The sequence below is a fragment of the Pogonomyrmex barbatus genome, unplaced genomic scaffold (assembly GCF_055798465.1).
Source record: "Pogonomyrmex barbatus isolate J1 unplaced genomic scaffold, ASM5579846v1 scaffold4, whole genome shotgun sequence".
Classification (NCBI taxonomy): domain Eukaryota; kingdom Metazoa; phylum Arthropoda; class Insecta; order Hymenoptera; family Formicidae; genus Pogonomyrmex; species Pogonomyrmex barbatus.
Window position 1 is genome coordinate 6,716,424 of NW_028297138.1, and position 25,591 is coordinate 6,742,014.

At 35.6% G+C, this 25,591-nt stretch overlaps 2 protein-coding genes and 1 long non-coding RNA gene across 4 annotated transcripts in view; 2 read left to right on the forward strand and 1 right to left on the reverse strand.

Moving 5' to 3' along the window:
* The window catches only part of LOC148935775 (uncharacterized), a 107,613-nt gene that overhangs the window by 23,501 nt on the left and 58,521 nt on the right, over window positions 1-25,591 (reverse strand). Inside the window, exons 3-4 of the long non-coding RNA XR_016140265.1 lie at window positions 12,925-13,055; window positions 11,660-11,770 (exon numbers count right to left, since the gene is read on the reverse strand). This is a non-coding gene — a long non-coding RNA (uncharacterized LOC148935775). The remainder of the gene's footprint in view (window positions 1-11,659; window positions 11,771-12,924; window positions 13,056-25,591) is intronic.
* On the forward strand, window positions 2,439-5,638 carry LOC105428304 (uncharacterized). Its single transcript, XM_089081136.1, has 5 exons — window positions 2,439-3,311; window positions 3,630-4,192; window positions 4,268-4,463; window positions 4,618-4,800; window positions 4,907-5,638. The coding sequence occupies exons 1-5, from the start codon at window positions 3,236-3,238 to the stop codon at window positions 5,164-5,166; spliced, it is 1,278 nt and encodes a 425-aa protein (XP_088937262.1). The 5' UTR covers window positions 2,439-3,235; the 3' UTR covers window positions 5,167-5,638.
* Window positions 16,579-23,344, forward strand: LOC105428336 (uncharacterized). 2 transcript variants are annotated; one of them, XM_089081320.1, is made up of 2 exons: window positions 16,579-17,655; window positions 22,303-23,344. In XM_089081320.1, exons 1-2 carry the CDS (start codon window positions 17,361-17,363, stop codon window positions 22,467-22,469), a joined length of 462 nt encoding a protein of 153 aa, XP_088937446.1. In that variant the 5' UTR covers window positions 16,579-17,360; the 3' UTR covers window positions 22,470-23,344. The 2 variants fall into 2 exon arrangements, with proteins under 2 accessions (XP_088937446.1, XP_088937445.1); XM_089081319.1 differs by lacking the exon at window positions 22,303-23,344 and adding an exon at window positions 18,895-19,085 and having other exon boundaries at window positions 17,013-17,655.

The window sequence follows — 25,591 nt, forward strand, 5'->3', positions numbered from 1 at the left end:
AAAAAAAATAGCCTTAAGTATTATTGTAACATAAAATTTTCAATATTACATTTTTAGAGTCATAAAATACATATGTGTCGAAAACTAATTCTGACGCGCAACGTAAGTCGCTCGTAAACGAGTGCGTTTGTAGTTCTCTAGAAATTAAATCATACAGAAAATCAATAATTATTTTAACTAAATGTTACATCTGGCATTACTCACCGAATATTCACGTGACACGAATGAAGCAATCGATATAACTGATTGTTCGTATTGTTGGTGCACCTTTCGCTGTGTATTGTGGGTAACCACTCGCACGTAAAGGTCCGAAGGTCCAAGAAAAGGGGTTGGCGCAAACAACCCTTCGACGCGGCAGATGGTCGATTGAACAAAATCGATCTCCGACTTGATCTATCAAAATCTCAACGTTCTGTCACCGCGGGGGCGCCCGGTCGCCTCGCGGCATTATTTTTAACAATTTCCACATGACGATCGACTGATAAACGCCGAAGGGTTTCATGGCACAGCAGATGTTCTCGTCTGAGCATTATTGCGATATTGCGCCTTGGTATTTGCACCACCGCGGTGTATATTTTCGATAAATTAGACGGCTTGAATAGATCCCTTAATCGTGATAGCGCATCAATTGCGCCGCAGCCTAACCGGAGAAAAAAGAGAATTGCCCGATGATTTCGTTAGGCAAAGATCGTGTGATAAAGACCGAACGGTTTCGTAACCGAGCAGATGCTCCGAAACTCGAAACGAACGACGCGGTATCTCGTTTTTGGGACTTTTTTAACGTTTTACCTACATCATTTATCCGCGTCCACATCTCTGTTAAATTTATGAGAAGAAAAGATCGTTACGGAAAATATATTTGCCAACAAACGAAAAACACCCCGAGACAGAAGACTCGACTAACAGTATAGTATTTATTTAGAAAAATAACGCACAGAAATTTTGAAAATAATATTTATGACAAGAATAATTATTTTTCTTTAGTTCTTCTTATAATGTGCGTTATCTAATTTGATTTACCTGTCTAATTTGATTTTTTACTAATAATAATATTATTTTATTGATATCAAATTATTTTCCGATACATTCCCAGATCTGAATTGAGAAATCTAGATGTCTACTGCAATATCTACACGGAAAGAACACTTTTGCTGGCAAATCTAAAAATTTGACTAGATACAGATCTGAAAATAATTTTGTTGGACCATCAAAATTATTTTGTAGAACACTTAAATATGATGATAATACTGCAAAAATACCGTTTGATCTTCTAACAATCAATTTGAACATCGTATATAATAATTTTGAAGGCCTAACAAAATTATTTTCAGATCTGTATCTAGTCAAATTTTTAAATCTGCCAGCAAAAGTGTAAATTTCCGTGTAAATGCAAGTTTTAAGATTTCGAATGTTTGAGAAAATCCAGATGAAAGAAAGAGAGAGAGAGAGCGAAAGAAAGAGAGAGAGAGAGAGATTAAAGCAAATATACAATAAAAATATTTCCATAAAATGACTCCATGATTAATCCGTAACAATTCTTTTATCATGATGAAAATTATGATCACAAGAAAAATCAGCTTAAAAATTTTGATAAAAGCTTTAATGAAGAATAGATATTCAATTGCTAGTATTTTGTTTCTTACATATTTTTACTGTCCATGCATTTCCTATATAATATAAGACTCTTTTTCTTTTTGTAAATATTTAAACTATACTTTATTCATGTCTAATCGTTTCTTAGAGGTGTTGAGATTGAAGATCAAAGTCTTCCGAAAGGAGAATTTTAGAAAATCCTCAAGGAAAATTTTAAGAAATTTATTTTTTGTCTAGAACATAACCATTGATTGTGCATGTGTATGTGTGTGTGTGAGACTAACGATAAAATAAATAACATTTCAATATATACTAAAAAAGGATATTACAAAAAAAATCTATTTTTGCTGTGTTCGGACAAAGTAAAATAGACATCATTTTTTACAATTTTCTTGTCGAAATGAAAAACCTCGAAAATTATAAGAAGTGATGTATCTATTTTACTTTCCCTAGGCACGGCAAAAACACATCTTTTCGTAACACCCCTCCCTTGTTGTTACATACATGTCGAAAAGTCTACGATGACAATTAGTACTAAATTCAATGTTTTAACGATATGGCAAATTGACGAGACGAGAAAGTCAGGCAAAATTAGGCAGCTGACAGGAGGCAGTGCATTAGTGGCGTTGCATTAGAAAGCGGGAGTCGATGCGGGCTTAATGCACGATTAATGACCACCGGGGTGTGTCGCGCAACCACGTCAAACGCGAATTTTCGTCACGACAATGACTCCCGTTCGCTGCCTTTGTCCACCTCCACGTGCTGCATGTCGAGATAATAGTTGAAAACCGCAACCACTCGCAAATCAACGAAATTGGAAAAGGGCTGGGCGGGGGAGAGGGTAAAAGGAGACCGGGTTTGTTTCCACCCCGGTCTCGATTGCGGCGCGTACCGGCACGAGTCGGTCAACAAAAGGAGATAATGATGACGGCGGAAACGAAAAACTGGACAATAATGTCCGGTGGCGTAAGCGATACGCGGCAGAAAAGGGTGGCATTCGCATTTGCGTGTTCGTTAATTGTTACAGCGCGTTCGCCACGTTATTCGGAATGGTTGTGCGCGCTGCAATGACACGTAACGCCATTAAAAATAATGCCCACCTTGCTTAAATGCCAATTGCACACGATTGTTAATCGAGAAACTTATTTCCGACTGCTTTAGATTTCTTTTCCGAACAAAAAATAAAAATTACACTTTTACAGATACTACTATATAAAGAGATCAGAGATTTAAAGGATTTTGAAAATTTTTATAAATTATTGTTTTGTGTCTAATTACGGCATTTAGAATATGACGTATCAATTGATTAGGAGAGCACAATGATTAGAGATATCTTTATCGCACCATCTGCCGAAATGATAATGCTAACAAAAATGATAGTATTGTTCGGAGTAGGGATGCATTCGTTGTCTATATTAACTGTCGCACGGTCGACCGAGGAATTTTGTCCTTTCAAGAAGTAAAGTGAACCGATATTTTGTAATCATTATATATGATTGTCAATTTCGACTTTTCAAACTTTTTTCTTTATTTTATTTGTCAAGTAGTGTGTGTAAGTAGAATTATTTATAGAAGGTACGACGAAATAACGAATCCGCATATGCTGATGAATTCTTAAATCGGAAAATAGTGGAAATAAAATATGAAGAACTCATCTGTGGCAATATTAATTGGAATAGTAATCTTATTAATCGGAGCTGAAATTTTATTGATCTACAGTTAGGTAACTCCATTTTTAATACTTGAAGATAATAACTTCTATTTGATCGCTGACTAATGATTAATAATTTACCAATCAGTTTTCTATAAAAAAAAAATACATAATTAAATTTACAAAAAAACATTTTTTTCGCAAAAAGCAAAAATATAAAATAAATTCTTGTCTACTAGTTTGTACTGTCTTCGAGAAAAGAAGTTTCATGTGCGTATATATACATAATGGCTTAACTGTGCAAATTTATTTTATATTTTTTTTTTATTTCATCAAAGATTATTTCTATGTTTTATGAATATCGATGAAATATTTATCCTAATAGTTGCATGCATAACCCAAGTAAATGAAGATATCAAATTTCAATATCAAGATAAATATGTTACTACGGTACAAACAACTGCTTTGCAAACAACAACAACTTCTGCTTTGCAAACAACAACAACTTCTATGAAGCATACAACAATTTCTACAAAGCCATCAATTCCTACAAAGCCTCCTACAGAACCGACGACGAAACCAAGCACAACGACCAGTACTACAACAACAACAACAACAACAACAAGTACATTATCGTCCGAAACACCTACAACAAGAACTACATCACTTCGACCCACTTCGACTTTTTCAACACCAATAATTCCCCCACCGTCAATGAATACAACGACAACAAGGGATCCATTACCCACGTCGTCAACAGAAATAACAAATACTACGGCTACAAAAATAACAAAAACATCGACATCTCCTCCGCTCGATACAGAAACTACTACTATACCCAAATTTAATTATATTCTTAGAAACAAGACTGGAATAGCGTGCATTCTGACTAACATGACGATTCAGATAAATCTGCTTTACGCAAATGATTCTCAGGTGAAGACGCACGTTTAGTCAGCAGTGACATGTATGTATTTAATCAAAGTTATTTTATCAAATAACAAAATATAATTATGTTTTTAGATAGTCAAAACTAAATCGATTGTTCCTACGGATGCAAACACGACAGGTTTTTGCCATGAAAATATAGCTCACATGCATTTACATTGGAAAGAACCTCAAAATGAAGCGGGCAGTAATAATGAGAATGAAATCGTTTTCATTTACGGTCATGATGACATCGAGTTTTTTCTCTATTACATTTCTATACAACTGAATGGTAATAATTTCTCGTTATACCTTGCACATCAAATTGTACGTAAAAATTCTGCAAGTACTGTATACGACATATTTCTTTATCATTTAATCATTATTTTGATCTTTTATTATTTTGTTTAAATACATTATATAGATTTTTCATTCATATTTCATAGAGAAGAAAATAAAAAAAGACGCAATGCAGAGGCACATGCATTCATTTTCCGCTTCAATTAAATATGAAATATTTGTATGCAAAACAGGCATCACCATATACTTCGGGAATGCATTAAATGTTGTTATCTCTAATGTTTATCTAATTGCATTTAACGATTGTCGCGATAATTGCACGAGAAAAGGTATATAGTATAAATCTTATAATTTTACTAATTGTGATAGTCAAAGATATGCTTTTATAATCTGCTTTCAAGATATTTTAATTATGACAAAAAAATATTGTTTCAGAGAAAAATTGTATTGCTGAAACAAATAATCTAACTGGTGCAATCGTTGGTATACTAATTATTGGAATCATTATAATTTTGATATTAGTCGTTTTATGTCTGATGTGGCGTGCAAGAAAGAGCGATATCAGTTCAGAAGCTCAAGTTTCTTCAGAAGCTGAAGTTCAAGAGCTGCCTGACCCTGGCAGCTCTTGTCACAGAAAAATAACTATAAGAAAATGGCATCAAGACCTTTCAGAAGCATCAACATCGTCGAGATAAAATCATGCATCTAGTTATGTATCGTATTAATTTCTTAAATTTCACGTTAGTCTTAAAAAGGGTCTGTTAGACAAAAGGCTCAACTATCTTTATTTAAAAAAATGAAATATTTTTATTTGATTATTTTTTAATATCGCGCCATCTGTACACAATATTTTTATTTTCTTCATTGTTTATTTCACGATAATCCGCGTATTACTGCCGCGTGACGTGTGAATGAATAAAGATTACGTATGGCGGTGGGAAATCCATCGTCCTTTAATTAGTTAGGCTTAGCAAATAGTTCGGGGTTTCGATCGCCCTTATATCCGTCACGGTTACGCCCACCCCAATTACCTCGTTACTTGGTAAATTGTAACATTTACGGCACCATCTGGGCAATCGTGTGAACACTGATCAGTATGTATTCTGTGAGGTCTACATTTCTCATGTTAATTTGAATTTCAGTAATTGAAGTAAAATTGATGCGACATTGTCTATATATGTTACATATGTGTTATTGTGAAACGAAATTTTTATTTTACGAATTTAGCGATTCTATAATGTATTCTCGAATGAAGAGGATTATTACCCACGATGTACTCGACGATGAAGAGAATTGTCACCCACGATGTATACTCGCTTGGCCAAGCGTACCGGAAAGAGATCATATTTCATACCGATTCCGGCAGAAAAAAATATCAAACGCTACACAGGCACAAACCTTCGTTTAGCACCTGGATATCATATCGCAGCAGATGCCGCGGTGAAATTTACGATTATACGCGCTAATTGATTAGCAGGAATGTTCACTCTCATGAGATCTACGCAAGCACAATTGTTTCCGTGAGAACCACAGAAAATATAGGAAGTAAAGAAGAAATAATGGGGAGCATTCTAAATAGAGATCCAATAATACGTATAACGACTAATTATTTATATTATTACACGGAAGGAACACTTTTGGCTGGCAAATCTAAAAATTTGACCAGATACAGATTTGAAAATAATTTTGTTGGCCCATCAAAATTATTTTGTAGAACGCTTAAATATGACGATAATACTGCAAAAATGTTTGCTCTTCTAACAATTAATTTGAACATCGTATATAATAATTTTGAAGGCCCAACAAAATCATTTTCAGATCTGTATCTAGTCAAATTTTTAGATTTGCAAAAGTGTTCTTTCCATGTATGAAATAAGAGATAGAGATAGAAAGAAAAAGAAAGAGAAAATCCAAAAAAAAAGTATTATTTATAACACACGATATATTTTCCGATAAATTTTTGTATTTTTTCAACCGATACTTTCTTACATCGAGCGACTTGTTCCTTTCAAAATGTTTCGAGTTTGTCAGGAAGGATACCTGGGTATCTTAGGAAGCGTCAGCTGTTCCAATCCCGTCCCTTTAAAATTTAAAGATCCTGTAAAGCCTATTATTCCTTGCGTCTCGTTTGAACTGAGTCGTTTTTACGACATTATGCGGATGTCCACATTACGAAAAAAGTCTTTAGTATTTCGTCCATTTCACGAAAATTTATGGAAAATGGATAAAAAGTCTCTTTGAAAGCTTTTCATGGAAACGATAAATATTGCCTCTTTACTCTATCCTGATTACTATGCAAAATTTTCAATAAATCAGATTTTTACATTATATAAACAATTCTGTATTTTATATAAAACAATATTCTGAAATAAATTCAAGAAAAGCTGTGTAGTAACACATAATTTCTTTCACATAACGAGAAAGATTATGCAGATATATTTACAAAATTACCGATTTAATCATTCAAGAGATATACATTATAGGATATTTAAATTTGCTTTAGTGTTTTAATGATGTATGCAGTTGCCAATTGGCGAATTAACAATTATTATGCGCGATATTATCTTTCAGTCAATGCGAGAACAATGCGGGTACAAGATAAGTGTTGCTTGTGCTCCAAATTCAGTTCGATCTTTTTCCTTCGCGGACCGACTGGACATCCTGAAATCAATAAATCTCAAGGATCTGAAGAATTAGGTATCTGCCTGCCGAAAGAACCAGCCACGCGCGTGACTTCTCTTCTTTCCGAGAAATAATTTGTGTTTCAACCGACGGAGACTTGAGCCGTTTTGTAATCTTCCGAAAATCACTCTGGTGGCCTTTATTAATTCAAGAAACACACCTTCCCTCGTCACCTTCCCCAAAATTAATCTGAAGTGAAAAAAAATTTCGAAATTGCTGTGTGCGAAACAATTACGCTTCTGTTACTTCTTTTTTTTTTTTTATTTAACAACGGTAAATAACGATATATTTGTAAATGATTTGTCCTGCATCGCAGTAAAAAATTTTTTAGCGATTTATACATTTCTCGATAATACAAATATTATTTTTTTTAAGAAACTTTCGTTCCTGCAGAGATGTTTAAACTGTTTAAATACAATTTACACGATCGAACACGTTCTCACAGATACGTGTTTTCCTTTCCTCTTGCGTACTTTCCTGTTGCGCGAGAACAGACACCTGTCACGGTTCAGTTGTTGTCACGCAGAGCAATGTGTAGTTTCGAGCAATTGCGTCGGACAAGTCAATCTGCCGTCTCGCGAGCAAAGATAAAAGAGGAAGAAAAAGGGACGGAGAACAGATACACCAACCGGAGGTTCCGGAGTTGCTAGGGCTCCTTTCTTCTCTCTCTCTCTCTCTCTCTCTCTCTCTCTCTCTCTCTCTCTCTCTCTCTCTCCTCTCTCTCGTCCTCAAAAAGTTACGGAGGCCACAAGACGTCTTGGAAGCATGAGGGCGCAGATGGGATTGTGTTTAATGAAGTTTGGCCCGAGTTGCACCTGCCACTTTCGAGGCATCTCGGACCAACGGCCGTTACACTGCCTCGAGCACCCGTCGAGAAATTGGCGGGAACCGCGTTCCCAGGAGTCTGTGAGATATTTCTATATGTCCGTGAGGTTTCTATCTTGACAACGGCTATTTCGAGTTTCCCTTTTTCCCGTTTGAGGCCTATCGTTAAAGTGCGCGCGCACGCACTTGCAATTGCACTGCGGGGAGATTTGCCCACGGTAACAACATTGTGTCCTCAGTTTCGCAATCGAGGAAACCTTGTGAGATTAAACTGCGTTACAGACCGCACCCTATAACGAGTGTGAATTTCATAACGAGTATACACTTTACAGCGGGGAACTTTGATAATTTCTTAGAAAGTTGTTGTCTTCTTCAAAATTTAACAGAATATGAATATTCGCTCAATTTTGTTTGTTTCCTTATCACGATATAATAAATATTTGATAAGAGAATACTGCCGATAAATAAAATTTTGTTTTTCTATTTGCTTTTATCCTTAATTCTATATTTTTTTTACTTGCATCAAAAACAACCTTATAATTATATAGTTCATAAATATAAATTGAAATGTTTATATTTTTTTCAAAATTTGTATATGAAATTAATTTGCGCATCGTTTCTCACATCTGATTCTCATTAATTACTTCTGATACAACTATTATTTTTGAATCCGAAAATCCTACAAATTTTTATTCATAATTAATGTTGATAGAAGCTATAAAACTGCTCAGAAGCTCAGATTACTTTGTGCCCACACGACAAGATGGTTTCTCGTTGGATCCACCCATAATTTTTTTTTTTTCGCTTCAGGGGACATGTCCTTCCTGTTCCTGCTTCGACCGTAGAAATACGAGAACTTAGTTACGCTAAAATGATGGGAAGAACAGTGATCCTTTGTGACAGATCCCTTGTGATTTAATTATCGCGACATCTGGGCACGTAATGAAATTTTTAAATGAATTTTTTAATTTCTCAAACTCGTTATTTTTTTTTCCTAAGGAAAATAATTAAAATATAATAGCAAGAATATAAAAATACAGGTCGCAAATTACCATTTTACTATTCATGAATTTTAATATTAATAATATATATTTCATTTATAGCAAAGTTTTTGAATCTCTTTTCATTCTCTTCCGTAATGAGTTTTAATTTTTAAGAATAGTAAGAATAGTGCTCCAAAGCCTGCAATCTATGAGAAACACATCTTGCTTCTATTTGCGATTTAATTATCTTCAGCATCTACCACTCTAGCCTAATATTTCCTTCTTTCATCTACGATTTTCAACTTGTCATAAACTTTCAAATTGACTAGCCAAAATTCAAAAACGGAAATATTTCTATCTTGTTTTTTTACACATTTTAGTTTTTTTCTAAAATAATGATATGAAATTTCATTCAAAAGGGCAAGACGTAAAGTCAAATAAAAAATATCATACTGAAATAAATTGTGGAACAACAGTGAAGCGATAAATTTTTCACCTTCCTTAAATTTGGTTCGATTACGATGTTTGTGGGATGAAATCTAATCGTATTTAATCGTCTTAGGAAATTATCGTTAAAAAGAACATCGTGTAAAATCAACGTAGGACATTGGGATCTTTAAATATTCAAGATCCAGACTCTCCTCTCTCTGAACGAAACAGCTGTTCCACCCCCTCCAACGGGGGCAGCTCGGTCGTCTTTTACCGGCATTCAGACTATCTGAACGAACTATCGCGTGGAGGTGGAGGTTTCGAAAGGTCGACGGTAAATGTACAATATGTAGGTACGAGCAGCTGGATCGACGGAGATTCGTAAAACTCACCGTCACGCCTTCCTCCCACATTGTTCAGAATCTCGGTTGTACGTTTATGCTTTCTTTCTTCTACTGGTTGTAGACTCCATCACAAACAGATCTAACTTCCCGAAGAGACCTCCCCGCGATATATCTCTTCGAAAACTAAATGAGACTTGTAAAAACCGCACAATTATCATACATTTCCATTGAGAAACGAGATACAATAACACTTGCATCGAAACATCATGTTTTATCGCCAGCACATCTCCCATGTTCACTTATCATTTAATTGGATAATAACGAAGTAAAATCATATTAAGATAATACAATTTTTCTCACCCTTGACCGATACGTGACATATACATATATTTAAAAAAAAATTGATTTCCTATTTATTTCTAGTAACGTGTAGAATCAATCAAAATTCAATGTTCTAAGTAAGGAGTAGAGATCTTAATTTCAGTTGCTTAAAGAATTAAGGCAATGGTCAAAAATTATGAACCAGGTAAAAAAAATCAACAATTCTAAATTTATTCATAAATATATTAAAAATACTAATAGAAGAGCGTTTCGACAAGGCATGGCTCGAGCTCCCATAAATAATTTATTATTTCTCACTTCTTATTCCTTTACACATTTTATATCTATCACATTTTTTACTAGTTTATTTTTACTATATCAATTGTATAATGTCATCATTTGTATCAGTTTATTAGATTTAATTTTAGTTTTTAGTTCTTTTTCTTATTCATCATGTTATTTCTTTCTTATATTATATGTCTTTTTTACTTACTGCTGAAGAGGATTTAAGTAAGTCGAAACATTCATATCTTCTATTAGTATTTTCCAATATCTCTATAAATAAATTTTAGAATTGTCGATCTTTTATCTGGCTTTTTGACCATAGCCTTAATTTTTTATTGCAATTGCATACATCTTAATGTTTAATTAACTTATCAATTCAGTCACTTATATCGCATACAAAGAATGATGACTGCTGGCGTTATCAAAGGAAAAATCCAGTTATTATCAATCTTGCGCTCGTAAAAATCGTACAAATTACGAGCTTGCAACGATGCAAATGTGCGTCACGTTTGTGTACCACGAGAGATCTAAATTGATTGAAATTGCGACGTCGGCCTTGAGCGTCGTCGCTCTTACGAAGAAACGGTGTCACTGTATTCTCGTTCGTTCTGAAAAGTGGCTGATTCTTAACTGTGAATTCTTTCCTTTTTTGCATCATGCGAATGCTCGATGTTACGCGACGTCGCGCCGACGAAGGGAGAAATGGCGAGGAATAAATGCGACAATAACTGCGAGCTGCACGCACAAAATGCAGAGGCACATCCTACAAAAAAAAAAATCAAATGTTTCCTCCCTCCGATAAACATGCGATTTTTACGTCGCGTGGATAAACTGGTTCGATTACTCGCGGTCGTTTTAGCCTTTGATACGGCGGCGAGTCGAGTTAGATGCGACGAAAGGTAAGAAAAAAAGGTAGGGTGTTTATAAGATGTACATAAAATCTAAATAAATAACGAGTTAATTAGGTGTGCAAAAACACGAAATAAAGCAATCTGACTTATTAATTTCTTCACGCAGGGATAATGACGTGAGTTAGGTCTTATAGATCGTCCATCAAACGTTGCGATGTGATCTGAGTAAAATTGATAATAATTGAGAGATAAGTGAATTTTATGAGGTGGAAGAAGAGCATGACTCATCCACGAGCTTTAGAATTTTGCCGGCTTAAAATGTTATTTATCAAACGCTAATTACTAATGCTTTTCATTGCAAATGCACAAGTTCGTTTATCAGAGTCTCAATAGGATTTCGAAACGGTGCGATTTCTTGCGCACGAAAGAAGCAAGCTCGTGTGAATCTCATTGCATTTCACTACTCACGATTGGACGAATGTTCCAAAATTTTCAAAGCAATCCAGTGACAGCTGTTCGCCACTTATTCCTGATACTTATGACAAACGCGACAACGTACAGATACCGTCTCATTTCCGTCTGGAACATATAAACAAGTCAAGTTGCTACTGCAGATTCTCTTGAATAATCAGATAAAAAAAATTTTTTAAATATTACGTTTTCATCGAAACACACGATTCTCTTGTAACACAATTTAAGCAGTTTTAGTATCAAATATCAAAGTATTAGAGTGAACTGAGATTAATGAAGATCTGTCAATTTATCATTTTCTAATAGGATGCCAACTGTGAAATTTCAGTACGTCATTGTATATGCATAGGATTATAATTTATATTATAATTTATAAAGAAAATAATGTAGCTGACAAGATGAAAGATGTACATTGGACAGTTATATATAGATTCTAAATTTGTAATTACTTTGTGATTGCAAATATATAAAAAAAAAAATCATCTCTGAAGAAAGCGCCTTTTTATGCGGGCAAATTTCATTTTGAAATATATTTTTGTATACTAATTATAATACTTTACTTATACATATATGATAAAGCCATTCAATCATTAATTGAAACTCAACGATCATTTGCCAATGTTTCTTTGCCATTTTTCTACTTTTTTATAATAAAAACTATGATCTTTTTTTATTTTTTAATAATAACGTCTATTTTTCAAGAACAAATAAACAACTATTTGTTATTTTTTTTTCTTTTCTATATATGCACTGTAATTCACAATATACATCGCGCAATTTCTTATTTATCTACTGTGATCCAGTGAGAACATATCTGGAAAATTTTATTTGTATCGAAAATATTATCCCGCTTACTAAAAATTCTAATTGTAAAACTTTACAATAAACCTTTTCGCCGATAGATACATTGTTTCGTCAGTGATATAGAGAGTCCAATGCGCGGCTGGCAACAATCACGACCAACAGTTGACCGACCATCAGCCGACACGCGGTGTGCTTCCGTTAATTTCGACGCTCGACGAAAGCTGCGCGAGACGTGCATCGGTGATTCCGCAGAATTTTCAAAGTCTTCGCACAGAATTTGCAAAGAGAGAAAGAGAGAGAGAGAGAGAGAGAGAGAGAGAGAGAGAAAGATATATATATATATATATATATATATATGGAGACCAGGCCACAGAGACGACTCGTCCTTTTATATTTGGCACATATGCTGCCAGGTGCTCGCGCCGATGGCCAAAGGGTAGAGTTTCGAGTTTTCTTACCTTATTCTTGGCGACTCCTCCGCTCGTTTCGTTCGATGTTTCTCCACTCCACTTTCTTTCTCCCTGCCGACGTCAGCTGCCGATCATCTTTTCGTCCGACGCTTTCCTCCGTTGCGAGATAACGTTCGTGTCTGCAAGTGATAGCACGCATAATGTGCAAGATGAGAATGCAAAAAAGCCGCTAGCATATTATAAAAATTAAACTTGGACTCCTGTTTTATAAATTGCAAACGCTTTTTATTATCGAATTAAGGGAGTATTCTAATCTTTTTTACGTTTTTTTTAATATTTAGGGTCACAAAAATAAATTTCTGAGATATTTATTGAAATTTATGAAAATATCGAAGCAATTTTAACGACGCAAAAAATAACACGTGAATTCTCTCTCTCTCTCTTTCTCTCTCTCTCTCTCTCTCTCTCTCTCTCCTCTTTCTTTTATATTTTTATCAATTTTTATCAATACGTCTGCTTGGGATAAAAAGGGATAATGCAGATTCAACTTCTAGCTGAGATAATATTTTTTGCATTTTTGCAAAAGAATTTCTCTGAAGAAACAAAAGAGGGAAATTAATCGATTTCAAATTTGATTTTTGATTTATTAAAAGGGTTATCCCAACTAATTTGGCTTTAGCTTTGAGCTGTTGCAAATCCATTAAAAATAACACGATTCGCGATATAAGCAATTGTCCTAAATTTATAGATATAAGTTCAGAAAGAAAATATATTTCTTCCCGCTCCCCTAAAATCCTACCTACCAAATATAATGCCATCTATTATTCTATTCTTTGAAATTTAACTCGGTTTATTATATTACATTATATATAATTTTTTTTATCAATTTCATAAAAATATCAAAAAAAAAATATCAAAAAATCAGAAAAAAAAAAGAAATCGCAATAGTAATATATTACGTTGAACATTTGTTAAAAATCATGATCGCGTCGTCTATTAGATCGATCATAAAACCGTGAAAAAACGATCGAGCCGGTAATCGTCTTCGGTATGAGTTTGAAGTCCCGGTATTAGCCACATCCTGGCATTGAACCCCTGCGGATCGGTTTCTGCCTAATTTTTGACTGATGCTCCGACGTCACGGTGTACTTGGGGACCCCGCGTGTTCCGGTCTGCTTGACCGGCACCGGAAGTGAGAGCCCGTGGGGAGCGCGGGGCCTCGAAACACGAAATCCCCCACGGATATTGATGTTCCCGCGTTTAAACAAGGAGGAAGTCGGCATTCCCTCGGAGATCCAACGGCTGTGCCGAAACGAGAGCAGGAGAAGCAATTTACGCTCCGGAGAGTAACGTCGAGGTTTACGCATTAATATCCGCGTGCTATAAAGATCTGAAGGGCAGATTGCCTGGTAACAAGTACGCTCGCTTCTCAAATCCTCCATCTCCATACATCCCTCACTACAAAGAATATTCTTTACGTTCAATGGATACCGCTTTAAGAATTTCGCATGCTGGCGCTCGCTACGAGATCACATTGGGAAATAATCAAGAAATAATGAGGCGGCAAAGCGCGTAATCATCAGTAATCGCCTTCCGTGGATATATTACGAGAAAAATCTCTCAAGAAGCAATCACACACCATAATGGTCGTTACGGGCGCTGGCCCACGGTGGTCGTGGTGTTCACCTGTTCCCTGCGATGATGCGTAGAAGAAAGAGTCCGCGAGTGCCGCGTGTGTACGCACATGCATCCATCGGTCGGCGCGCCGCGCTGCAATGTGCCTCGTGTTCTTTTCTGTAACGGTCGAATTTACCCCCGTCATTTCGGCCGGCCGTGATATAGCAAGCCGTGACTTGATCGAGCCGCATTACCGACCACCCAAATTATAAGCGAGACGCTTATAATTGCACGTCTCGATTCTCGTGACGGCGGCGTACGTCACGCTTAATTTTAATGTACGTGCATATAAACACTTATTACATTTTCTTATATATATTTTTGTATAAACTTCACTTATTTATATATCCAACGTTGATAACCAACGGTGATTTTCAAAAGAGAAATTTATATAAATAATATAATAAGCCGAGATAAATTTCAAACAATAGAGTAACAGATGGCATTGCTCGGCAGGATATGATCTTAGGTGTTTTTATATTTTTTTTCAATTGAATTTATATATTGTTATCCTATTTATATTATATATCCTGTTGTTTAAAAATTTATATCTTCGTGAAAGGAATATTATTAATTTTGTATAATCATGCTCAAACATTCTACATAATAATTTTGATGGTCCAACAAAATTATTTTTAGATCTATATCTGATTAAATTTTTAACAAAATTATTCTTTCTATGTTCAGTAAAGTTTCATTTTAGAAATGTAGAATTCTTTTGAAATTCTCTGAGAATTTAAGGAAGCGTGACGAAAAAGAAAAGACAAATTTCGTTGATGTTGAAAATGACTTGAAAATGTATTTTATGATTTATCATTGACTGCTGCATTCACAATACATTTTTCTAAACGAATTAAATTATAATCACGACATATTTTTCTAAACAAATTAAATTATAATTAAATTGATTTTTGTTAGAAAAAAATTTCAAAGAAACTGTGATGTTTGAAGATCAAAGATGAAACTTGATTTAGTCTTTGTATCACACTGTTCAGTATTTGTAACTTTGGACTTGGATATATATATATATATATATATCAGTATTCAGACCAATTATCTTTCCTATTCTTTCGTAATTATCTATTCCAATTATCTTTTTGTGCCTAAAATAATTAGTGCCTAAAATATTAAAAATTTTTGCAATATTATCATTACGCTTCAGTGTCATATAATATCTTTGATGAATCAGTAAAATTATTTTTAAATCTAATGAAATTTTTAGATAATTCAGTAGAAACGTTATTCTTTCAAGTAAAGTAAGTGAATGAAAATCGATAAAATATTTAATTTATGAGAAATACTAAATATACATATGACGCACTGTTTACGTCAAGACTAATCATACAAAAACTATAAGCTATTACTGGTTACAGTGGCACGTTTATAAGTCACGTCTACCGAATCTTCTACGCGCTCGAGAAAGCGATTGCGGCGACTCTCGAAGGGCGATTCTCCGCCAGAGACTTGCTTCCACTCCCTTTCGTTCTCCGGCTGCTTCACCTGCTCGGACGACCGTTTTTTCTTCTTACTGCAGAACGCTCAACTTCCCGCAAAAATGCTCGGGGCAGTCGTGTTCACGACAATTGTCCTGCAGTCTCATTGGTGCGCGCATTTATAAGATCAAAACCATCTATTCTTCAGTGTACTTTTCCGAAAAAAATATTATTCTAACATTCGCTGCACCCTCAAACCAGAACTATAGAACGACAGATTAAATAGAACGACAGACCTTTTCTGTTTACTTAACACTTATGTGTATGGTGTCAAGTTCAATCTAACATTTTATCGAAATGCTATTTGCAAAAAACTAAATAAAACAATCGCAAGAAACTTTTAAGCGAAATCTGATATGTAAAAATGGAAATTATTTTTTCTTATCTGTATAATATTTCTAATATAAAATCTATTTCTCAAATCGATATTAATCCTTAAAATTAATAATTTCTTAAGATATATAGAAAACGATTTTAAATAAAAATAAAAATAGGAAAGAAAAGAAATTTGTTGGGGCGACGACGAAGAAGTAATTTCCGCGCTTGCTCAGGCGCATCGACGTAATCTGGAAGAAAGCTGGGCGGAAAAAAGATCGTCTCGAGTCCCGACGCGGCACGCTTAAATCGCGATCGTGATCATTCTATGCATCATGCTACTTAGAAAAAAAGGCAAAAGGTACGGCGCGCGCGCGCGCTACCACCGGGTGATCCGCTTGGCATAATCCGTTGGACGGTTTCGTACGAGAGAACGAGGTGGTGGCGAGGAGGATACACGTGGACAGCGCGCCAGAGGAGGAGCGCGAGCGAGCGCTGTCGCGCGTGCGACGAGGACGCCGCTATGCGAAATTCGCGCCATTTTTACTGCGCAGCCCGCACGGCGCACCAATCAGATTTGAATTCAAACGTCTGGTGGAAGGGAACACCGGACCTCGTGGCTTCGCTCAAACGGATACGAGGTGGCCGACTCCCGGATCAGAATTGGTCTGACTGTGGAATGGTGAGGATCGAGGATCGATTGGTCTTGGAGTCGGCCGGCGCGAGTCGTGCGAGCCCGCAAGAAACGATCAGTCTTCTTTCCAGGAGGAAACTTCACAGAAAAGTCGAGCGGACTAAAGAGATTTACGCAGCCGAGGACTCGTCCGCTTCTCCGGAACACTCCGATCGGAGGAACCAGAGGAGGATCGACGCCCACGACACTCGGTACTCGAAACAAAGAGGCGCGCGGGCAGCAGGCTGAGGCTGGAAAGCGAAAGTTTCCGGAAATTCGTTCGCTCGACTACGCAACGTACGGTGGCAACACAAGAGGATCCCGAGATGCTGGCAGCCTCGATTTGTCACGAGTTCTACTACACGGTGTTGCCAAGTACGATCATGAGTACCTCGCAGGTACCACGCTGCCTCTTCGGCCGGCCGAACTCGCGGGAGACCATGGAGATGCTCCAGGAGGCGCTGGACGAGGAGAGGAGCAAGTTCGCGAGGAGATGGGGAGTGGATCCCCGCTCCGAGGACAAGGAGAATAATTACCAGAGGCGGAACAACGAGACGAGGAGCGACCGGTCGCCCGGCAAAAAGCGGAGTAATCCGTATTCAAGGCAGACCAGCATTCACGGTGAGCAACATTTCTCTCGCGAAATATCAACGCGCGCGGGGGCCTTTTCATCAGCTCCGACGGGCCTCCTCGGACGTGGCGAGCGATCGCGGCGCGATTTAGGCGCGCGAACGCGCCCCGCGCGCGCGTACACCCGCGGAATATGCATGAGAGAGCATGAGTCACCCGCGGCGCGTTCGACAAGCTTCCCTGGACGACGGACACAGCGCGCGTCGAAAATTTCGCGGAATGCATGTGCCGGGCGCGCGCGAAAGTAGGTCGGCCCGTATCGTCTTCGTCTGGGTTTAATGCGCGGAGGCTAAAAATATCTCTTACACAATTAATTCAATATGGCATGCCGCTCTAATGTTCATTGAGATTGGGAATTATGTAACGATGTGGTGTAGTACGACGGACACTTGCGATTAGCGAGCAACGCTAGTTGTTAGGAAAGCGCACGTTCCAACGTTTCAACGTTTAGCCTTCTCTAATCGACATAGACAGATATTTTACCTGTTGGATGACGCTGGAACGGGGAATTGCGAATCTGTCGCCTGTGGCGTCGTAGAGATGCGTAGCTACGGCTTTTTTGGCGGGAAAGCCGCGACGAAAGAAAGGGAAGCCGGACGCGCAGACGCGGCTTGGTCGCGTGGCTCCGACCTGTTTTCTTATTCTAAGCTCGCCGCCTCTTCCTCCCCTTCTCTCTTCCTTCCGCTTCTATAGCGATCCCTCGCCCAAGTACTCCGGCTACCCGTCTTACGCTCTCCTTTGACCAAGCTACCACCCTGTCGGGCAGTCGTTTCTTACGCCAGAAGCACGCGTCGTAAAGGAGGATGCAGCGATAATCTAAATGATCTATTAGAGATTTATTGTTTTTCCTTCTAGGTGATTTATAAAATATATACGTAATTTTTTCAAATTCTATTCACGAATATATTAAGTGCTTTTAATTAGTGAAGTTTGAAATTTTATCGTAAGAATCTATTTTTTGTAAACTGGTTGTTCAATTGTAGATCAGAGGCTAGTTTAATTAGATCTTTTTTTTTTATTATTTACGTAAATGAATAACCTTGATAATCTTCATTGATAACTTTTTTATTTGATATTATATAATTTATATTATGTAATTATTTCAAAAAACTTTTATATCGAAATCGTATGTGGAATATTTTTGCAATAAGCTAAAAATTAATTAATAATTACTTCTTGGAAAATTTAATATCCACTAATGAAGCTCTATTTTTTTTTTTTTTTTTTAAGCAATTTCACTATATTTGGGAAAGCATTTTACTGGCTTCTACGCAACAACCAAATATATCTACAAAAAAGAATGTTGGCGTTATCGCGGAAAGATAAGTAGACACTCGTACACGATCGTGAGAAATGATTGGTCATTGGTCGCCGGTTTATCCGGGGTGTTGTTAGAGAAGGAACTTCACGATTGGGAATGAGATCACGCCTATGAGTCATGAGTCTAAAGACGGGCAACTTAAAGTACCTGTAATATTTCTGAGTCATCGAAGGGCCCCCAATTTCCAAGGAGTATAAGAAACTCGGATTGCATTCCTTGGATTCCTCCGGCATGACACACCCGCTCCTACCTTCGCATGAATTCTTGTGCACAATGGATATTCTATTTTATCGACCACGTGCAAAATGCAAAGTGCATGTCTTTATATATGCGAGACTGATAATAACGGGCAAATCGCAGATTTCCGAGTCGAGTACAGTTTCTGTTTCTCTCCGAAAAAAAGAAAAAAAACAAGCTTTTAAAACACGTTTGTTCCTCAATCGACTGGATCTCTAACGTCTTTTTTGATATTATGTAGGAATTCGTACGGGTTCGCAAGTCAAATCATTCGTACCTTGAAACAATAATATCAGGGGGAAGGAAATCCATGGTTTCTCAACCTCGAATCGAGATCCCGTACCTATTTGCACTGATAATCCCCCACAGGGTGACTCCTTGGGCTGGAACACGACGAAACGAAACCCTCGAAAATTCAGCAGAGCGGCACGGCGCAACCAACTCTTTTTCCACCGACACCTGTTGGCCCTTGCCAAGGGCCCATGACGACTGGAACGTCTTTTCCCACGATTAAATCAGACCCGCGAACACGCGATATCGTGTCGCGCGGGGCCTTACGAAGGTCGCACACCACCTGCTGGGACAAGTCGCACTTGATGCAAAATACACCAAGTACACTGGGCACACACTAATTCACACTTCTCCCTTGCTTATCTAACACCTTCAAGAACTGACTAACATCTTCAGAATTTTACGACTAACATTTAACGACATCAGGTACCGTGCACACATACAAATCTATATTTAATTTCTCTTAATAACATACTTATACTATTTTTATTGCCGTAGCATTTATCATCGTCGTCACTCGTTTGCTTTATCTTTACATTTACTTCGAGAAAAATGAATAATAACAAATAAATAATAAAACAAATGTGTAAAATAAAGAAATTTTTAATTTAATTAATTTCATCTTTTACATCTATCTATCTGGTTTATCATCTTATCTGGTCTAAATCGCATGATTAAAAATGCTAAAAGGTGCTCTCTCTCTCTCTCTCTCTCTCTCTCTCTCTCTCTCTCTCTCTCTCTCTATTTTCTTCTAACCAAATTTTAAACAGAAGAATAGTGCGGATCGTAGTTATTTTCTACATCATCAAATAGAAAACTTTAGAATTTAAAACTTTAGAAAACATTTTAGATTTTTACGAAGAAATACTGACAAAGAGCTGCTTCGATCGCGACTTAAAGCGGACTTTGTGATTCGCTCGTGTGGTTTTCCTATAAAATCCGAAACGTCTAACGTCTAGAAAGATCCAAGCGAGATCCTTCGCTTAAGTAAAGAATACGCCAGGAGGATCGCGTTCGGATCAATGAACAAAAGAAAATTTTCGAGGCGGAATCACATTCGAAACATACGGACAGGTAAGCGTCAAGCTTTCTTCGGTGCATCTAGGATCTCTACTTCGTGGCACGTTGAGGCGTGGAAACAGATGTTGACAAGCGAAATCGTGAACTGGAGAAAAGGAGACAGAGGAATAGAAAGAAAGAGAAAGGAAGAAAGGACGTTGGTCGAGGAAGAGAACGTTGGTTTCGCGCACCATATGGCAGACCGTTGCCAAAAAGAGAGAAGCGCGGAGAAAGGATCATGTCTTCGACATATGGCCGTTGTGTAGATTTTTTTCAACCTTTTTCATGTCGATTTATCGGTCTGAGCCATGCTCCGTTCCTTGCGATTTCCGAACGCTAATGTTCTTCGATACTTTAAGTGCCATGTCACGGAGACGAATGACCAATTAATTCGTACTCCGTGATGATGAAAAAAAATCACGTTTGATCATAATAATAGCTACTGTTAGAACGTGATCGTGATAATGTGACATTACAATGTGACATTGACTATAACATAAAACGTAAAAAAAATTTAATTTAAGGACATATTATATCTATTTTTATAACTTTTATATATTAATCATGAAAAAATTATGAAAAGTATACTGATTATTTTAAATCACATTTTAAAATATAAAAAAGTTTAGCGGCAGTTTAGAATCTGGATAAAAAATTATTAAATGAATAAATAGAAAGATGCTCTAATAGAAAGGTAATGTAAAGAAATAATGACAAAAAAACTCAATTTTTTTATGTAAGTATTTTAAATATTCAAAATTGTTTACGTGTTATATGTTACATTGAACAAAGTTTCATTAAAGAAGTTTAGTTGTTCTATAAATAAAAATTTAATTTTATCTAAACATCAATTAATTTCTGCATCGCAATGAAACTTTATATATAAATCATTTTGAATACTTATATAAACAAATTGAGATTTTAATTTTTATAGTACTATCTAAACACACTTCTACTTCGTATTTAAATAATTTTTTATCCAAATTCTAAACCACTGCAAAATTTTTTATATTACTTCTAAATGCAATCTAAAATAATCTATAATTTTTCCATAAATTTTTTTATCATAAGTAAGAATATGTGTAATATGTCCTTAAAATTAATGCTAAAATTAATACTGTATGATAGGAACGATTTTTTTGTTTTATATTTTTGTGTAGTTTTAGATTTTCCACAGATGTTCAAATTCAGAGGTGCAAATGCGAATTTCATATCCTTCGCATTTTTTATCGGAACTTTGAGGAAAAGAGCAGATTTCCAAACCGGTGCCGTTAACATTAAGTCGCACCTGTCAAATAGTCAGTCACAAAAAGAGAGAAAAGCAGAAAGAAACGAGGGTAGGGCACTCAGGTGGCTACCTGATCGAAGTAGGGGTCCCTAAGATATATCCCTAAGTCTTTGTTGTGGAAATTCTCTCCCGCACGGTGTTTCTATACAGGTTACGCGACGTCGTTATGAGATGACCCCCGTCGATTCACGAAATCTCCTGGTTTGTACAGAACCTTAAGAATATACTTATTACAAGAAGCATCACGTGTTTCTTCACGAAGATATGTATTTATTCAGAATGCGTTGAGTGAATGGAACGAATGGCTCATTGATCTTTTATCGCGCGTGTCGCGCATAATTTTATTTTTTTTCTTATATAATGCAATATTACGGCTATTTTTTTACAACGCTTAAACAATGTCGCTTAATAATAATCCTTTTGTTCAATATCTTTTTTGCAGATTATTGGCGTGCTCGGAAAGTATGCGACGTGAACAAGAAGCCGTTGATGACCACGGACGCATCGAAGCAAAACATCGAATCGTCGACGAAAACGTCGACGAAGATGAACATCACATCAACGACAACGACGATAACGAAGACCACGCAGAAGACGACGTCGAACTGAAATGATCGCGCATATTTTTAAACCCCGTGCACACGTGCGGTTTTCTCTTATTTTGCTGCGGTGGCAAAAAATCGCCATGTTAACTTAAGTGCGCCGGACAAAGAGACCTACTCGGAAACAGTTAGCTTAAAGCTATTAAAAAATTAATATATTTTTTAACTGGTTATATTGAAATATTATTTAAATGATATTTGAATAATATTTATTTTGAAAATTATATAGAAAGTAGGTACTGCGCAAAATAACGAGCACCGCGTAATAGAACATGAGTTCTAAAAAAATAATATAAATTCTTAGTGCGAGGTTATAAATTCTTCAGCGCGAGGTTATATCATCGATCGATTTATGTAAAATGTACTTCGTCTGCGCTATCAAAATTTGTATATTTATTCCTGGGTCTTTCGAGCCTTATTATATTATCATCGATTATTCATGAAAGTAATCCTCTTTAGAGTTAGTCGCGACGGATGTATTAATTAATTTTTGTAAATAATTTGTCAAGTGATTTATGGAGGTTTGGATGGACTCATCGCCGTAAGAATCAAGATTGCCAATTGCAATGCTTAAATGATTGCTAAATCATTGTCAGCTTAAATTATTATTGATTTGCCAGCATACAACGAGCTTTATTAGAGATTTCTTTCGGCGATGACAGTCCATCGAAAGCCTGAAACGGTTGGTTCCACGATGAAACCAACGATGCAGCGCCTCCAAAGACTAATTGATTACAAACAATTCGCAACTCCGTACTCTCGTCGCATGAGAGAACAGGAGGATGTCCTATGTACATGTCATCTTAGAAATTTAATAAATCCCTCTAGTCATCTAGTCATTTAAGCAAGTAATAAACTATTATGCTTTCTACTGCATTCCTACTTATTGTGTTTTCATTTCTTTATCCTTATTATTCGATTAGGAATACTTATATATTAGAAATACTTTATAATTATAGTATTATCGCGAGATGCTATAAGAGATAATTTTATAAAATTAATTTTTTAAGGTTTAAGATAATACATCTTTTATTTGATTAATTAATAATTTTTAGTCTTTTATATTTTATTTTTATTTCATATTTTGTGATATAGATTTGAAAATTATAATTTTTAACTATTGTTTTTAAGAACAATATTTTGCTTTCTTCAACATTTTTTTTTAATTAATTTAATTTTGATAATATAATTTTAATTCTACAAATTAAATTTCAAAAATCATTCGACTAAAATAGTAATTAATTCACACTGTACTACTGCTATATGTATTACTGCTCTTCTCATATTATCGTTCATATTATCGTTTCATATTATCGTTCCAACTCTTTTAAATTAATAATACGTTGTACAGACGTTAAACAGCAGCAGTCGACATTATCTGATATTCCATCAACATGTTCTAATCGACACGTGGAAGCCGAGTCGAAATCATCGAAAATTAGACAGCTGAACAACACGCATCGCGCTTCGTAACGAACATTGTGTAACATCCACCTGGACGCGTGCCTGGTGATCCCGATAAACGCATGGGGGTAAACTATAGGGTGACATGAAAACTATTGTAAGTGTATATGCATGGCAATAAATTACCTAAAATAATTAAATGTTATAAAAATTTCATAAAAGGTTTATATTTTTAAACAAAAAGGTAGGAGCGATCAGGGGGAGCAAGCATTAAAACAAAGTATTACAATTTATATATTATAATAGTATTACAATAATATATTATAATATATTATAATTTATATAGAATAATACAAATGAAAAATATATCTCTGAAATAATAAATCTAATCAATATCTGTCTTTAATTTTTTTGTAATTTTTGAGATAATTTTGCAAGTTACCGTAGTATTTATTTAAAATTTAATTATTATAAAATGATAAATTAAATGACAAAAAAAAATTTACAAAAATAGATTTATAAATTTTGAGATAAAATATATTACAACAATAAATATTTAATAAAAATTAATTATAAAATATTATTCGTTAGTGCGTATATATATATATATATATATATATATATATATATATTTTTACGTAGCAAAGCAACATGATTGTGAAAATTATAATTTTATAATTTTTAATAACAATACGTAACAACGTAACATTTTTAAAGGCACCCTGTGTAGGTGGATGGCTTACTTATCTATGTATGAATATGGGGGTTACTTCGCGTGGTCACTATATGGTTAATTATAATGCACGATGCACTGCAGGGTCTTCCACCTATGGGGGAACTCCATGAAGGGAAGCAGCTGGTTCATAGTTTTAATGGCTGTCATCCTAGCTGGTCATTTCGATAATGGTAACTAATACGTCGCTTCTCGAACGAGAAACCATACCTAAATCGAATATCGACGAAATGTTGCTTATATAAATGGATTTTTAACCGTTACAACGGATCATTAACAGCTACTAAATGATTAATAGCAAATCACCGAAACCGTGTGAATTATATTTCGAATAAGTAAATATATTTTCCGACAAGTTTACATTAACCTTTTTTTTTATTAACTCAAATATAATTTCAAAATTTTTTTATTTAATTAATATTATTTACATTTAGTTATTATATTTAATATTATTCGGCATTATTAATAATATATATAACTAATATAAAATAATATACAATATAATTAATTATATATATATTAGTTTGCTTTTCATTTAGTGACACAAGTCGACACAAGTATCGTTCTATCTTTCTTGGCTTTCGATGATTAACAAGGACAAAATGATGCGTCGATTTGTGTCACTAAATGGAAAGGACCCATTGTTATTGATAATATATAACAATTTGTATGTAACAATTGGTTATATATATAACAATTTGTTACTGATCCATAATTTAAAATCATACATAAAAAATTGTTCCAAATTCTGTACTAAAGGGTAGATCGACTAAAAATGGGTTTAAACCATTCATGAGTGAAATTCAAAGCTTCCCTTAATTCCACCGACCGAAGGATACGTCCAGGTGTTCAATTGAATGTACCTTTAATGGATACCTATCGTACGTCGATACACGTGTACCTCGCCCTACTGTACGTTTAATTGATTGAAATAGCTGTAAAACCAGTTTACATCGGGACAGCATTTAATCGCAACAGAGTCCGGATAGATC

Bases quoted from the DNA above. Each gene is read 5' to 3' on its own strand.
- LOC105428304 (XM_089081136.1), top strand. From the start codon at position 3,236: ATGAAGAACTCATCTGTGGCAATATTAATTGGAATAGTAATCTTATTA. The intron at 3,312-3,629 runs GTTAGGTAACTC...TTATCCTAATAG, and splicing joins TGAAATTTTATTGATCTACA to TTGCATGCATAACCCAAGTA. The intron at 4,464-4,617 runs GTAATAATTTCT...CATATTTCATAG, and splicing joins CATTTCTATACAACTGAATG to AGAAGAAAATAAAAAAAGAC.
- LOC105428336 (XM_089081319.1), top strand. From the start codon at position 17,361: ATGCTGGCAGCCTCGATTTGTCACGAGTTCTACTACACGGTGTTGCCA. The intron at 17,656-18,894 runs GTGAGCAACATT...TTTTTTTTTAAG, and splicing joins AAGGCAGACCAGCATTCACG to CAATTTCACTATATTTGGGA.